Source organism: Pezoporus wallicus, unplaced genomic scaffold (genome assembly GCF_028554395.1).
Source record: "Pezoporus wallicus isolate ANWC-B61680 ecotype Strahan unplaced genomic scaffold, APGP_CSIRO_Pwel_v1 contig_8042, whole genome shotgun sequence".
In the NCBI taxonomy this organism is placed as follows: Eukaryota; Metazoa; Chordata; class Aves; order Psittaciformes; family Psittacidae; genus Pezoporus; species Pezoporus wallicus.
In genome coordinates this window covers 4,128,567-4,144,757 of record NW_026639380.1, presented here as the reverse complement: position 1 = coordinate 4,144,757, position 16,191 = coordinate 4,128,567, and the positions used below count along the sequence as shown (strand labels likewise).

General features: G+C 36.7%; 1 protein-coding gene across 3 annotated transcripts in view; it reads left to right on the top strand.

Annotated features, from left to right (window-relative positions):
• The window catches only part of SMYD3 (SET and MYND domain containing 3), a 395,661-nt gene that overhangs the window by 308,149 nt on the left and 71,321 nt on the right, over positions 1-16,191 (top strand). For all 3 annotated transcript variants that reach the window (XM_057414468.1, XM_057414467.1, XM_057414469.1), the window contains 3 exons: positions 3,056-3,123; positions 5,555-5,657; positions 14,344-14,454. In XM_057414468.1, the coding sequence (XP_057270451.1) occupies positions 3,056-3,123; positions 5,555-5,657; positions 14,344-14,454 (282 nt within the window). The remainder of the gene's footprint in view (positions 1-3,055; positions 3,124-5,554; positions 5,658-14,343; positions 14,455-16,191) is intronic.

The window sequence follows — 16,191 nt, the reverse complement described above, 5'->3', positions numbered from 1 at the left end:
GTGTTATTTCAGAAATGTTAGAAATGGCAAGGCATTCATCTTTGCAGCTTTGAAGTTTTTAAATATGTGTGTATTTTCCCTTATCTGTGGGTGTAACAACCTTTGTGAGTACTCTGTTCTGTCTCGGTATGTGGATATGCAGGTTTAGTGCTGTGCAGCTGGATAGAGAGGAGTTTTTAGAAGAATCAGAAGGGACAACCTGAACAACACCACAAATTAAGTAACTGAGATTAATGATCCTGCAGGAGTTAAGATGACAAGGGCCATGCCTTTGTAAGATAGAACCTATTTTTTTTTGAAGTGCCAGATTGCTGAGATTTATTTATTCCTTCTTATTTTAAAATTGGGGTCACACAGAATTAGAACCTGATTATAGTTTAAGAAAAAGGTGACTCAGTTAAGCAGAAAAAAGACAACACAGGGTGACCATGAAACCTAAAGGAAATACTGTGGTGCATGACAATGACATTGTTTTCTCTTGTTGGTTTGTTTGGGTTTTTTTCCCCTAGAAATGGAATTAGTTAACTTCCAGATCCAGTAGGTTTTGATCCATAAATGAGTGCTTCAGGAGCAAGCAGCTCATCTGTGCTCTCCTACAGCAGTGTTAGATACTCCAGATTTATTTCAGCTACATCTGTGAATCCTAGGAAGCTAAGAAAATGGATTTTTTTTTCAGGTGTGGTCTGCAACATCAAGTCCTGTGATGGACTTTTGAATTGAACTCTCAGAACTCCCCATGGCAGGACTACTCTTTAACTGAGATTTAAAAGCTCCTATAAGTTTATGTAAATAGAAATGAAGATTTGGTAGATTTTTAGACTTTTTACAAATGTTAAAGAAAACAAAAAACAACCCGTCCTCAATTGATAGGCTATGATTTTGTATTTCATACGTGTCACCAGCAGCTGACTGTCCATGAAGGGTTGTCATTAAATTAGAATTTCTTATACCTTAAATGATGAGATCTTCCTCCCACTACCATCAGTTCCTCCTTCTCCATTTCTCCATTTGCTGAGGATAGAAAGCATCCATAACAGAGGTTACTACTATCTGTAGTGCACTTTATGTGTGTATCACCCTTTTATTTATTTTTTTTCCATGCCTGAGTTTAAAAGTGGGGAAATATTGTCTCCAAAGAGGTTAATCACACCTCAGAGCACCTGAAAATCTGGGGTCTGAATCTCAGAGCATGCTTTCGTCTCACGTTTTTCTTCATATATATCCCAGTATAAAAAGCTAATGCATGTTTAAGAAAAAGTAAAAGTGTTGTGGCTTCTGTGTGTAAAACTTTTTACATAATAGAATACATGCCTTCAATAGAAAATGGTGAAACAGTCTGTAACTACAGAAGTAAAAATTAAATATTGTTAATATAAACATTTTGCGGTAATAATAGGACATTTGCAAGGAAGAGGGATTCATATAGTTCTAAGAGATGTTTGACCTCTGCTACTTCATAATCCATTGGAGATCACTAAGGTTCACATAAGCTTACTTGCTTTCTCTTTTACCTGGAAGGCATTATTTTTACAATAAATGCCAAAATCAAGTCAATATTTTTAGAACCAGGATAATTGCCACTTTAAATGGGCTAATCTTTGCTCTGAGGTTGTCTGACACTTTATATCCAATGCCAACAGGAAAGAAATAATAAAGATATATGATTTTGATAATTGATCAGGAACATTTGAATGGGTCACATAAATAACAGACTAATCAAAGTATTGTCTAACTGTTTAAAAAAACACATACCCGTCTGCATGTACATTTATTTAAATTAACATTGCTGTCAGAATTTGTGAGAAATTTTGAAAGAGGATTTCATTTTCACCTTAAGGTTAATGATCTCATAAATAATAATTTGTCAATGTAGAGGATTAGATATACTATTGAATTGCTTAGTGTACCTCTTTAAAGTAGAGGTGTGCATTTACTGTTCTGGACTATTATTACTCTAGGGGTAAAATTTCAACTTTCATGTCTGCCAAATCCTACTCTAAGTAATTTTTTGTTCTAATAGGAATTAATGAGATTAACAATCTAATATTATGCAGAAGAGACCTGGGACTTTTCTGTTATATGAAGTATCATGCAGTGTTTTTCTACGTAAAATATATTATTATCACGTTATTGATAACTGACCAACAGGTTATCTAAAAAATAAAATAAGAATCATCTGATAAAAAAAAAAAAATCAGATATGTAAAAAATACATAAGGATCTGAGTCCTGGTTCTTGTTTATGGTGGTGAAAATGATACTTGCAATCATTTACAAAGTGCTGATCTGTCTTGGAGGCAAATACCAAGAAACTTAAGTCTGATAGTTTGGGGTAGGATTATATCAATTTGCAAGGAACTTCTATTCTTCTCCACTCTTTTCTAAAACCACTTTAGCTTTGTATGAAGAATACTATCAAACTGAATATTTGAGATTAGATGAAAGGTTGCATTTCTCTTGAATAGCAATTTCAGCATGCTTTTTTTTTTGTGGGATCTTTTATTTGTGAACCAAAATGCCCACAGTGTGAAAGATACACTATTGCACAGTCTATGTGTTCATTTGTATCCATATCAGGTTACCACAGTCGAGGCTGCTATTTACTTCAAAACTTCCCATATTCTTTGGGCTCCACTGGTACTTATTAGAAGGTGCTATGGCAGCCTGACATCAGTGGTGTCCCTGCATGGAAACAGACATTCTTTTTATCAGCAGTCACTCTCATCTGCTAGGTTGTCTCTAGGATGAGTTCCTCAGGCTCTGGGTAGTGTGCCGTTTTTCCCCCCACTCTGGACAGGAAGGTAGGGCCTCTGCATGTGTTTAACCCCACATTTTTGCAGGATACTGATATTTCTGCTTTTAATTCACTGCAGTTTTACAGGAGAGTGTGTCCCAGATGTGGTTGCTCTAAAATGAAAGAGCACCAGTGTTGGGTTTGCATGTTTCCCATCCAATTACCAATTGCCCCTTCAATTTATTTTGAAAGTTTTTTTCACTTGAGTATGGGGTTTTCAAATGATTCTGGTAATCCTGGATTTTTTCCCTTGTTTTTACAGGTGACCTGTAACTGTTTCACCATCAGTAATGGAGAGATGCAGGATGTTGGTGTTGGCCTGTATCCCAGGTACTGTGGACACTTTCATTCACAGGCAAAATCTATGTTAGGGTTTGGGGTTTTTTTTGTCTTTTTTCCTAGGTAGCTGTAAGGGCCATCAAAGCAGCATTTCTAAGTGAGAAACTGGGAAATGTGAATAAATTAAAGGAGGATAAAAACGTTGAAAACAGTCTTAATAGTCCCAATTACAGAGTTAAAACAGTTCAAGTAAGACACGTTTGTATTTTATTTTCATGGAGGTGGAAGTCTTTTCTAAGAATAAATGCTGACATAAAAAATGTGTGACAGGGACTAGTAAATGGAAACGCATTCAGCATTGCTTTATAATGCAGATATGTTGCAGCCAAGAGCCTTCTGAACTGGCAATTAAAATGAAGATTGAACACATTTATTAGTAAATTACCATAACTAAGACACCAGTAAGGTGAAAGGCTAAGCCTCTTGAGAGATCGATGTTAATATTTGAATTTCATATTATTATTTTTGTATGTATTATTTAAGAAGTACATCCCTTTGAAGGTTTCTCCTTCATAGAATTTGTTACTTCTAATTGTTAATGTGAAAAAATTACTGTGTATAATTTAAAATTGTGTTTTACCATCTTCATTTTTTCATAATACACAGTTGAACTATATTGTCAATATCTCAGTGGGCCTGTCAGTGTTGTTTCTTTTTCTACTAATGTCACACATGTAAGATTTGACTAAGGACACTTAGTATCTTGAGGCCTACATTACTGTAAAGATAAGGGAAAGGTGGCTAGGAGGACATGGGAATTAGTGCTATGAAAAGTACAGAAAAGTTATTTGATTTTCTAGTGGAATGGAAACAAACCCTTTCACATACTTGGGAAAAAATGGAATTTTACTTTGGAGAAATATTATTAGTGAAATGTTTTCTTTTGCTTAAAAAAAAACAATCCTGACTGCAAAGAAAGTGACTATATATGTTCTGTGATAATGCATTGCCAAGGCATGCCGTAGACTCTTTCCCAAGTCAGTTCAGAGCGGTTCAAGTTTTGCTGTAGAAAATCACTCTGAGCTGGGAAAATTGTGAACTTAAACCTGTAGTTTCCCAAACCTAGGCAAATGGCCTTCCAGATGAATTCATATGCTTCCAGATGAAGTTGTCATCAAAACCGCTAGTGTTTCCTGGAGGTTAAATTTGATTGAAAGTGCTTTAGTCTCTTCAAGAGGTTGGACATTGTTGCATGGCTTGATAGCTTCAGTATCCCAGACTATTTTAAAATAGATAAAATCCTGTGGTCCTCCTCTGCATCACCTTGCCACCAGCTTTGGGAGCATGCCCACTGATCTTGCAATAAGTTAAATAGACACTCTCTCCCAGTGTACATTACTGTCTTCATGTGGACATTAACCACATATATTTTATGAGGCCAGAAAGATATCGGAAGAGTCATGCTCCTGTCGATACCTCCTTTAAGAGTCCAAAACTGAATAAACATGGTCTGGTACAGGGCTCTGCCCTTTGGCAACATCCTCTGTTTTGCCAACAACAGTTGGGATTTTGAGTCGCTGAGTTAGGCAGACAAGGAAAGCAAATAAAGGCAGCCAGGAGCTGGATAAGCCAAGTGTTCTTTCAGCCTGATGATGCCAGAATTTTTCTTTCAATGGGTCAATCCCTATGGGACTAATGTTGGCCAGGCAAAGTCAGTTATTTCTCAGCTAATGAAGCATGGGACTCAAAAGCATAGAGTGGATGTTGTCTTAACAGTCTGCTTGGAAAGAGAGGCAAGGGCATATCTGTGTCAAGGAGATCCAGCAGCGTGTGTGTGTCTCTTGGGTGTGGCAGCAGCTGTGCAATGAGCTGTGCTGCTTCAGCTGTTACACACCACAAGAACAGAGGCTGAACCAAAATATGCATAAAACAGCGGCAATGGCTGTATCTCTTCTTTCAACTCTATACACCAAGTACTTTGGTTTTGGGACACAGTATACTCCATTTTCTACCGGATAGGAAATACTGGTTGATTGCTGGCCCCTTTGAGCTGCAGTTCCTCTGACAATCAGGGTAACCGATAAGGTTAGTATGAAACTGAGCAGAAGCTGTAGAAATAAAACATGGTCCCATGTTATTAACCTTTTGCTCTGAACTGTCCAGGTTGCCTTGTTCCCTGCTTGCCTGCTTTGCGCTCTCCCCTGAATCAGGCCATCGTCCCCTCCCACCCTGGCAGAAACACATGAAGACACCCAGGCATGGCTTCTATTAGCAATGAATATAAATCTTCTAAGTGTTAATTTTCCCCCACTAACCGCAAGCAGCTCATTTACCAAGGATTTTATTTGTTTCGTAACTTAATTGCTTGATACTTCAGATGTAATCATGTTGGCTACTTGGAAATTATTAAAGGGGAAGGGCAGTGGAGGCTCCTCTGTAAAGTATTTTTTCTCTCTCTCTTCCCCTCTACCACCCCTCACAGCATGTCTTTACTGAACCACAGCTGCAACCCAAACTGCGTGATCGTTTTTGAAGGATACCAGCTTTTACTTCGCTCTGTCCAAGAGATCCAGATTGGTGAAGAGGTAATTAACTTGTCCTCCCTTCCATCACAGACACCTGCAACAATGACATCTCCCTAAATAAAATCCAGACTGCAGGGCCACCAGCTTAATATTTTGATGATATATTGATGCCACTTTCTAGCACATAGCTATCAGGGGGAAAATGATAAATAGAATCATCTCTTCACACTGCCTGGGCCCCATAATCATTACTTCTCATAAATCACTAGCAGTCTTGATAAATTCTTGTTCCTCCTTTCCTCCTCTAGGCACTTTATTTTGTTTGTATTTGAATGTCTTTACCCTGATGGAAACACTTAATGATATTTCTGGGTGGAATGCAGTGTTCACTAAGTCATTGCAACAATAAGCATTTGTCAGGCTGTAACCATACTGTTGTAGTAAACCTTTCATTGACAGTGAAAGTAGCAAGACAAGTTTTATTTTCTTGCCGATTTCATTAGAAAAGACTTCAAAATACCCCTTTCAAAAGATTTCTGATTTGGTCTAAGGTATTCTTAGCTTTGTTTTTTAAACAGCATTTGTACTAGTTTGAAAATAATTATTTCTGTCTGGGTAAGCGTTTCAAAGTAAATGTCTTTTTCAGCAACGCAGCAATGAATTTGATTAGTAAGGGCTGCAGAGACATGTTTATATATGTAACTTTACATGCACTAGTGACCTATGCAGTCCTAGCTGTTGGTCATTTCAAAATCATGACCTAATGTAAATATGGTTCACACCTTTGCTGCAAACTTTGGGAAGATCAAGGGCATACGTGTTCAGATTTAGAAGTTGCAATCTCTTTTCCTCCCTATTATTTTCTTTTTCAATGTATCCTTTCTCTAAGAGAGTAGGCATCAAAATAAGGAAATGGGAAAATACTTTTTTTGGCAAAACATTGTGGGAAAACAACAGAAATGTTTTTGCATACTTACTTTTTTGCTAAGAGAAGTCTTTTAGGATGCAATATACTTTTGTGGAGCTCTTGAGTGTAGACATCTTTTGATCTGGCATTCTTATTCAAGCCAGATTTTAGATACCTTTCTTCCATTTTCCTCTTGGCTTCCTAATTCACCCAGATGGGTTTTTTATTTCAAAATGCAGTAGAATTTAATGTCTTTCCATTAAATTTCCCATTTCATTTGTGTTAATTATTAGAATTCTAAATTCTGAAGCTATCCTATTTTTCTGTATGTGGATATATTTTTCTAGATAAATATCATAAAGCAATTCTTTTTAACAAGCAGCTTTTATGGACTGGGAGGGACCCTCAGGTGGTCCTGTGTGGTTCTGGAGTGAGCAGTGAAGTAGAATTTCCTTGCAGGCATGACCACCATGCAGACTGTGCTCTGGCTATGAAGCTGTAACCCAGTTTTAGACTTAGTGTTAGTAGTCTGTAACCCATAGAAGTCTCTAGTTTAAAATCAGTGGTGAAAAAGATATGGTGTAGGTTACAAATCATTTGCAAGGCAATCAGGAAATAAATATAAGTTATAAAACAGGGCAGCTAGGACCAGTTGTGTGTGAATACAGGCTTTAAAATGACTGCACGTTGTGTGGGTATATTTCCTAAAAAACTTTACCTCCAATAAGGCAGTAAAGTCAGAATTTTCTGACGAGCTTGTGTTCTGGTGTCTTTGTTGTGAATATTGCTTCTGGTTTTGGTACTGAAAGGAAAACTTGCCTTAAGAAGCATGTTAAGATTTTACATATAAATACATATATATATACACTGTGTTAAAACAGGTACCCTCTTGATTTGCCTGCAAATAAAAGTGTCAGTCTGAGCTGCATGCTTCTTTGAATAAGGATGTGTCTAAGAAAAAATAGACATAAGTGAGAAAGTAAAGATACAAAGTGATATTAATTTAGATCTGTTACAGGAGGAGGAAGGTAATGAAAATTATGAGGTTATGTAAAAGTCAGCAGTTAATATTCTTTTCAACACCTAGTTACTTTTTTTCTTACGTAACTGCTACTGCTTTTCCTTTTGTTTTCTTTATGGTAGCTTTGGTACAACTTCTTTCATGTTGCCTTACTACTTGCCTGTAGCAGGGTGAACTCGATTTTCTTTGTAGCCATGTGTTGAATTTACACACCTATGTACAAGAAACTACATTACCCGTTACAATGTGAGTTTTTATTTATGTTACTGAGGTCATGATCTGAGCTAATGGGAGAGAAAATACATGTTAGGGAGGAATCTGACTGGGTTTTCTGAATAAATCAAGTGCTCTGAGGTGGTAAAATGAACATTGTTTCAAGTCATGAGGCAACAAGAACACGGAAATAATTATAAGCAGTAGAAAATTTGCCTTATCCTGTTCAAACTTACACTAGATTGAGAAAGAATGAGATGCCTCATGTAATAATTAAAAGGAAGTAAATAAGCACTAAGATTTATGAGAAGCTAAGCAGCAAGTCAAGCTTGGATTAGTAGAAGAGGACTATGGCTTTACTATCCATACAGGAACAAACTTGATAGGGCTTCTGGACCCTTTCCAGGAAAGTATCAGCCACTGCAATATGATGTGTTCACTAGGCCAGTGAGAAATAGAAATATTTTTGCACATTTGTAGTTCTTGCTGTCAGAAACAACAATTTACTCATGTTAAGGAGTTGTTGACCACATATAATCACAGGGAAAACAGAGACACAGGGTGTTGAGGTAACTGGCCATTGTGGTCCCCTCGTAATTATATAAAGAGGGAGGCATCAGTATGATTTTGGTTGTAAACCAGAAAAAGAGATATTATTACATGGGACATAACTGCTGCAGTGCGATGCAGATGTATTCAGGAATAACATTTATACCCAACCACACTTTAGAGTGCTCAAGCTATACAAAGTAATTATATTTATCAAGTCAGTGGTAAAAAACATGCAAGATTGAGAACCTCAAAGTTTTTATGTTTGGAATGCAATTTTTTTCAATTCAGTTTTAGTCTCATGTTTAAGCAGATGATTGTTGGCTTTGCATGTTTTTGACAGGAAGGCATGTGGCATTTAGTGGCTTTTAATTGACTTTTGGTTTGGGCTTTGAAATTTGTTCCAATCCTAAGGCCAAAATTTATATCTCAGGCTGTAGAAAATCAGGAGTCCCAAGACAGAAAGTGTTTGCCTGAATCCTTACAGAATGAAAGTGCTAAATTTGATGGTGCTTTGCATTTGGAAAACTAATCACTCCTAAAGTCATATGCAGAAGTTTTAGCCATCTAAGCCTTTGTGGCAGAAAATGTTGCCAGTCCTGAAGCACTAAGAAATCATGAGGCATTAACATCAGGTTTTTTGTAGGCATAGAAAAAAGGGATTCATACATAATTAAATGCTTTTCCAAGTTGAAGCTTTAAGAAAACAAAGTGTATTGCAGGAATCATAATAAAATACTGAGATCTGGCAAGATGGAGAAGTTGCTGATCTTAAGTTTTGCTTTGGCAGCCAAAAAAGCAGATTTATCTTTAGGTATATTATTTGAGTTTTATACTAATGTGTTTCTATGGAATTGCAAGCTCTCTGAGGGCAGAAAGTTACCATTTTAAACAAAAATACACTACATTCCCATTGGCTTTTGCCAATGAATGCTTTAGTTGATGTTCAAAATATCCGCTTTCATTTCTACCATTATAAAACTTATTTGTCTGTTTAAATGACATTTCTAAGTGTCATTTCATGTAGAATTTTTAATGTGCAAATTTAGCTGTAATAGGTAACTTTCTCCAGGCATGGTAACCTTTCTGTTTTTCCTTATCCATCCTTGCTTGGCTCTAATTCATATAAGGTCCCGTGAGTCTATGCTAATACCCCAAATTCTAGTGCTTGACCAGTTGGTAAAGATCACCAATAAATTTAAGAGTTTTCTGTCCTGCAACTGGCATAATGGGAATGAAACAGGAAGCAGTAGAGAGGACAGAGGAAATAAAAGGAGGACAAGCTTGAGAACAACTGTTGATCCACATGCATAGAGTGGAGGTTGAGGTGGCTAGAAAGGGTCTCCTAACACTCTAGACTCTGTACTGGTTTTTTTAGTATAATTGAATTTAATAGCAGAAAGAAAGAAATAATAGATTTTTGTGGGGATTTTATTCTGTTTATCTCCACTTAAAAGACTACAGTATTTTCTGAAACTTACTTCTAGCAGCCGATTATAACACCTGTTACCTCCTCAAGATAATGTTAGTTGTAGTGCTGACTATCACAGCTTTTCTAACTTTAGGTGATTTTACTTTGACAATATACAAAGATTTCCTCTTTTTGCACTCTACAATAATTATAGAATCATAGAATGGTTAGGGTCAGAAAGGACCTTAAGATCATCTAGTTCCAACCCCCCTAATGAAATGTAAGTATTGCTAAGAAAGGTAAGATATGGGGAAGGATTATAAGAAGGCAAAAATTACTCATCTAGAGATCACCAAGACACCTTCAGTGATAAGGTAGTCTATCAGCTAATTTACTTTCTCAAAAAGACAAGCAGCCTGCTCTGAAGAGGTCTTCATTACTTCCCTACCCTTAAGTAACCACTTTAAACAGCATCAAAATCTGTGCTATAATTTCAGTTGACTTTTCATTAATTACTGTCTCTAGGTGGTGTTTTGCAGGCTCTTTTTTTTCCTCTTCACAAATCAGAAGTTGTATAGCTGTGGTTAGCTCACTGCATAGTTCAAAAAATCGGTGTTCAAGGCCAGGTTGGACAGAGCCTTGGGTGAGATGGTTTAGTGTGAGGTGTCCCTGCCCATGGCAGAGGGGGCTGGAACTGGATGATCTTAAGGTCCTTTCCAACCCTAGCTGTTCTATGGTTCTATGATTAGTCCTGCTGAGAGACAGGATGTGTATTAGCTGATAACCAGTTCTGCTCCAAAACGGGTGCATGGATTCCCATCAGCTTCGGAGTTCAGTTATGAATCTTTCTGCAGAAAGTCAGATAAAGTCAGATAACCAACTGTATTCTTATAGAGCACATAATTTTAAAATTTAATACATAATAAAAATAAGAGTTTCAAGTTGCCAGAAATTGTCTGTCTTCATGACAGATTTCAACCAAAGTATGTAATATTTCAGTTATTATAATTCTATGAGAAATTTTATATCTCTGCATGTTTGACACATTACATTTTGTCACATTATATTTTTTAAAACCAATTTTTTCCTTGAGTTAGATGGCATTTTGATCATATATGCTAAAACAGAAAGAGCACAGATTGTTCACTTACATAACCCTGTCTCAGGAACAGGTATTTGTACACAGCCCTCTCTAAAACCCAGAGACCCATGATTGTAAAATCAAGAGGACTTGCTTTTTTACCCTGCCATTTGCATTAAAATAACTTGCTTCAAATTTCTGCAGAATCCTCTGTCTATAAATTCTATAGTTTATAGTCTGTTACAAAAAAAATATAAATTCAGTCCACTGCAGCATGGCAGTACTGAAAAATTGTGCCCACCTCATTTGGCTGATGAGGAATATGAGAAACTAACCACCATAACCATGGTTAAAGAATTTCTATGTCAGAGCAAGAAGCAGGGCTCAGACAATGCTGCATTTCTAAGGAGAAAATCTTGAGAGTCAGTAAGTCTCACAGCTGTTAAATAATTCCTTGCCTTCATAAATGTTATTTAATGTAGATTCTCCAGTTTGAGGAAAAAGATTTACTGCATTCTTTATGAGCAATGCGATAAAGAGGCAAGCTCTGGTCAGCTGAAATAATGTTTTAATTAATACCATACATCCCACATGCAAATACCATTAAGACAACCTTTGATAAATGGGCATATTTCCTAAATACGTACAAGTTAAATGAGCCTTGCATCAAATGAAGGGATCCAAAATTAAAACAAGTGTAGGAGAGAAACTTGAATGCAGAATTTTTATGTTTAAACGATTAAATGATTAGTACAGACTTAGTCACTGTTAAGTTGGTCATGTTTCTAAATATTCTAATTACATTTTCCCACTCAGTCTGCCAGCTACTAACACTTTTTCACTTACGGATTTCTGCTGGCAAGATTGAGAATTTGGACTTGGGCCTCTGACAGCAGAGAAAACCCCATGTTGTTAGAACAGTAAAAGGAGGTATCACAGTAATGAAGTCTCTTCTCCTCCTTCTGCCCAGTCATATGCTGTAATTCAGAGCAGGTTATTGCATGACTATTTGTACCTACAAGTTATCAGTAACCTCTGAAAAAGAAATTTCTGTTTTCAAGCTTGTTCCTACTTCCAAGGTTTCTGCAGTATGGGAGAAAAAAAAAATAAAAAAGGCCAAAAATGAAAAAAAAAAAAAAAAAAGTATACAGAATATAAAGGGATATTTATGTTCACCTATAGGGTGAAGATAAATAAAGCATGTTCAATGCTGGCTATGTGTTTGTTTTTGCAGTATTAGAACTAAACCCTAATGAACCTGATGGCTTCAACAGTAACAATAGGGTTTAAGCTATTGTCTTAAGTATTTTGACAAAGATTAGACTAGTCTCACATGAATGATTTTTCCCAGAAAATTCCTACTATCTTGCTCTGTGCCTGAATTTGGTTAGATCCCTTTTACTTTTGGATGACACCTGAACCTAAATCCCAGTGGGACATGGGTCAGAACCAATAGGAACCAATAGTGTTCATGCAGAGGATGAGAGACAGGGGAAAAAGCCTGTGTGTGGAATGATTTTGACAGCAAACACTTGCAAATTGCAAGGAGACATGAATATTAGGGGCTTGTGATGGGTGAAGGAAATTTGGATATGAATGGCTAAAGGATGAGGTTAGGACTACAGCTTGACTAGGAACTGCTTTGTTGGAAGGAAGGGAGACAGATACCATACCAGTGAGGATGCGGAGTAGGACCAGCTGGGGAAAGAAACAAGGACAAAGTTAGTGGGGTCACTGAACATGATTTAGAAACCAGGGTAGGGTAACAAGGACCGTTCACCTGGGGAAGTGTTTGTGATCAAATGTAATGAAAAGGTGTAAGAGGAGGAACAGAGGGGAGGGAGAAGGCAGAGCCTGAGGTTGGCAGGATGATGAAATCAGCACATTGTACCAAGAGCAACTATCTAAAATGCTAGAACTAAGACTGGAAAACAGTTTTAGACAACCAGGTGTGGAGAGTAAGACTGGAAAATGATGCTCACATCCAGGGGTGGAGAAGAGAGACATATTGGAGAGCATGGGGCAGAAGAGACCAAGCTTGGGCAAAACTATTTCTATCCATTCACTGCTGAAAGCTCAGAGAGAAGCCTGCAGCTCCTGTGTAAGTGATTGGTATGGACTGTTCTGCTGTAAACCAGCAATGGTGAAACTAATTCCCTCTAGGGTCAGACACAAACAAGCTGGAGCAGAACAAAATTATACAGAATGCAAAACGTAACAAAGTTCTCATACTTTCTAATTTTTGAGTATCTGTGGAACTCTAATTTGACTCTGTCATTAATTGTACTATTAATCTTCAATTATGAGACCATATTTATGTTTTTCCACAGGCTTTCTGCTTATGATCATTTTAAATGCTTGACCTTGCCATCTCAGTAGTATTCTTTTAATACAGTTGTCCTTCAATATGTAATCAAATTACGCTGTAGTAATAAGTGAAAAAAAATCAGGCATTGTTTTAGTTGCTTGTTAATTGCTCATTTAATTAGAGTGCTCACTAATTTGCAGAAGGCAGGTTTTGACAGTGGATTTCAGAGCCATTACTACAAATTGGTTAGGTTTTCCTGTAATTTGTTTGAGTGGACTCTCATGACTCAACTGAGAACCATATGAAAATTCTCCCAGTTAGTTGAAGTGTCTAGGCTCAGGATGAAATAATGTGACCTGATTTTTTTTTTTAGCTTTGACCTCTCTGGAGTGTTTCAAAGAGTGTTGAGTGTAATCACTCAATAGCGTGTAATAGTAAATGCTGATCTGAGTTGGACTGTTATGCTGTTATATTCTTTCCCTTATCATTAGTTTGTGCCTGTGCAGCACTTCAAACATTAGAAGAACTCTACAAATAGTTAGGCCTGTAAAATTCCTTCTGGCAGGCATCAAAGTGAATAAGCTACAGACTTCTCTCTAGTTAATTGGAATTCACTCTGTACAGCATGGGGAGTTGAAAATGGCACAGATGTAACCATTTTCTTTTATCGTTTTAATGTTTTTTCTTGTCAATAGTTTCAACAACTTTGCAGTGCTTTTGTGCTTCTTTGGTCACAAAGGAAACATCATAGACAAACTGAGGATGGGTATGACATAAGAGTTCAAACATGTATTTGTCAGAAAGTAGAGGCTTCCCTGAAATTTCCCTGAAATTTTTGGAGATAGCTGAACATTCTATAACACCAGTGCTAAATACATATTGAGCTTTGGAGCTAGACTGAAAAAGATTTCATGCACAGGGAATTCAGATACTGAGCTATTCTCTCTCCTTTTTTCTTTTTATTCCAAATTAGGATGAAAAAATGAAATAGTGATAATTTGGGGCATTCATGTTGCAAAAAATATTTATGTGGAAATGCTAAAAAGTATTTCTTCATGGAAATTATTTTTGGCCTTTTTTTTTTTTTTTCCATTTGTAAAAGTAGTCAATTTCGTCTGGGAAGTCATCTGTTGAGATGAAATTTTATTTTGTGCTGGAAAAATGTTGTATCCAGAAATGTTACTTTACTATCCATACACTGAACATGGAATTTTTGTAAAATATACCAACTCTGGTTTTGTATGTACTGCACACAGCTCACCATCAGTTATATTGAATCGCTGATGCCCACCAGTGAACGCCAAAAGCAACTGATGCGCCAGTATTGCTTTGAATGTGACTGTCTTTTCTGCCAGAATCAAGAAAAGGTAGGTTGAGTGAAGATATTCTCTGACAATGAAACAGAATTTTCCAAGGCCTGTCAACAGCTTCCCCCCCTTTACATATTTATCTTTTGCTACTAATCGAATGACCAGAATAGAGAAAAAAATTACCTCTGCCCTCAATGTTGTTTATGTTGCTATGAAGACAGCTGTGAAGGAAAGAAAAGCAGGAAATGTTGACAACATGATAAGAAGAATTTCTTGCTAAAACGTGCATTGTTTGTAAAGCTAGGAACCACTTTGAGTTCCAAGTTGTGATTCGGATAATTTTGAGATTCAAGAACTCTGAACATGAGTGTTAACACGACTTTAAGCTGAAAGGAAGGCTTTATTTTTTTTCTGTTCAAAAGAATAATCTTGGAGCTTTTACTGAAACCACTTGTCTGATGCTACAGGAAGGCTATGCTTATTCTCATAATAATGTTAAATGAATTCTGACAAACACCCGCATCAATAGCATTCAAGAACTACTGGACATTTTCAGCACTTAGAGTCCCCTTGGATGACTGTTGTAGTTTTTATGCTCTCTTCCGCAAATTCTTGGAGTAGTAGGTCAGTTGTAGTAGATAAAATTTTGTTCGGTGTGACTTCTTACTAGGATTCAGCCTAGCCGGGTTTAATTATACAATAAGTTGCTTCCCATTTACACAGCCTGGCTAGAATAATTTTGGCTCCCAAGCCCGATGAGAGATCAAATGGAATATGCAAAACAAGGCTGTCTTCAAAGCAGTTTATGCACTTTGTCTCTAGTTATACGTACACTTTTTGTTATTTCCAGAAATGCCTGGTTTGGGTGAGTCATATGCCATAGCTAAATGTGTTCCCAGGAGATTAGAAATGGCAAAAATGGTATTGATGAAAATGGACCATGATATGATTCCTGAAATAATTGCTGTACAGCTAAAAATTAAAAAAAAAAAAAATGTTTAAATTCTGTGTTGGGTAGGACAGTTATGTGTGTAGTTTTGTTTAAGCCAATGCACACTCATTGAATACATAATGTATACTTTGTTTTATCAGTGAACAGTTCAAAAAAGAGAACACAGAAAAGTTTCAGGCTTATGACATAATGCTAAATTAATTCCTCTCTGTGTGCAGAACTTGCTGGCATTCTGTGCCTGATAAAGATTACTGCAGTGCTACTCAGAGGCAATGAAGGGAAGTGAAGAAAGACCTTTTGTCTTTCTTTTAAAGATGCTCACTGAAGTGCCGTGAAATCTTAGATTAGTTTTGGGGAAGGGCAACCCTGTGGATGCAGAGACAATTAAGAAAAAGAAGCAGGCTAAAGATTCTTTAAAGATTGCTTAACAGTTTGTGACGGGATAGACAAGTAGTGTAAAGACCATTCAGCATGTGGAATATTTTAAGAAACGAGATCCACAGGCTGAAGTACACTTCACTGTAACAGTCAACATACAACATCAAAAAATATTGTGGTGAAATTCTATGTGCATATATTGATGAAAACAATAATCTAATATGTGGGTTAATTAATTTTCTCTTTGAAATTTGTAATTGTGGTTAAAGTTCATATTCTATAGATCTTTTTTTGTCCATTGGCAAAATTCCCTGTGGGGATGATATTGTTTGGAAAGCTCTTTGTGACTGTGCTCTGAGAGTCTGTTTTCCTCTTCTCTACAATGAGGAAATGTAGAGAGGTCTATTGATGTCTATGAAGAAGACATCTTTACTCTCAGCTTCAGTCTAGGATGGTTAGATATA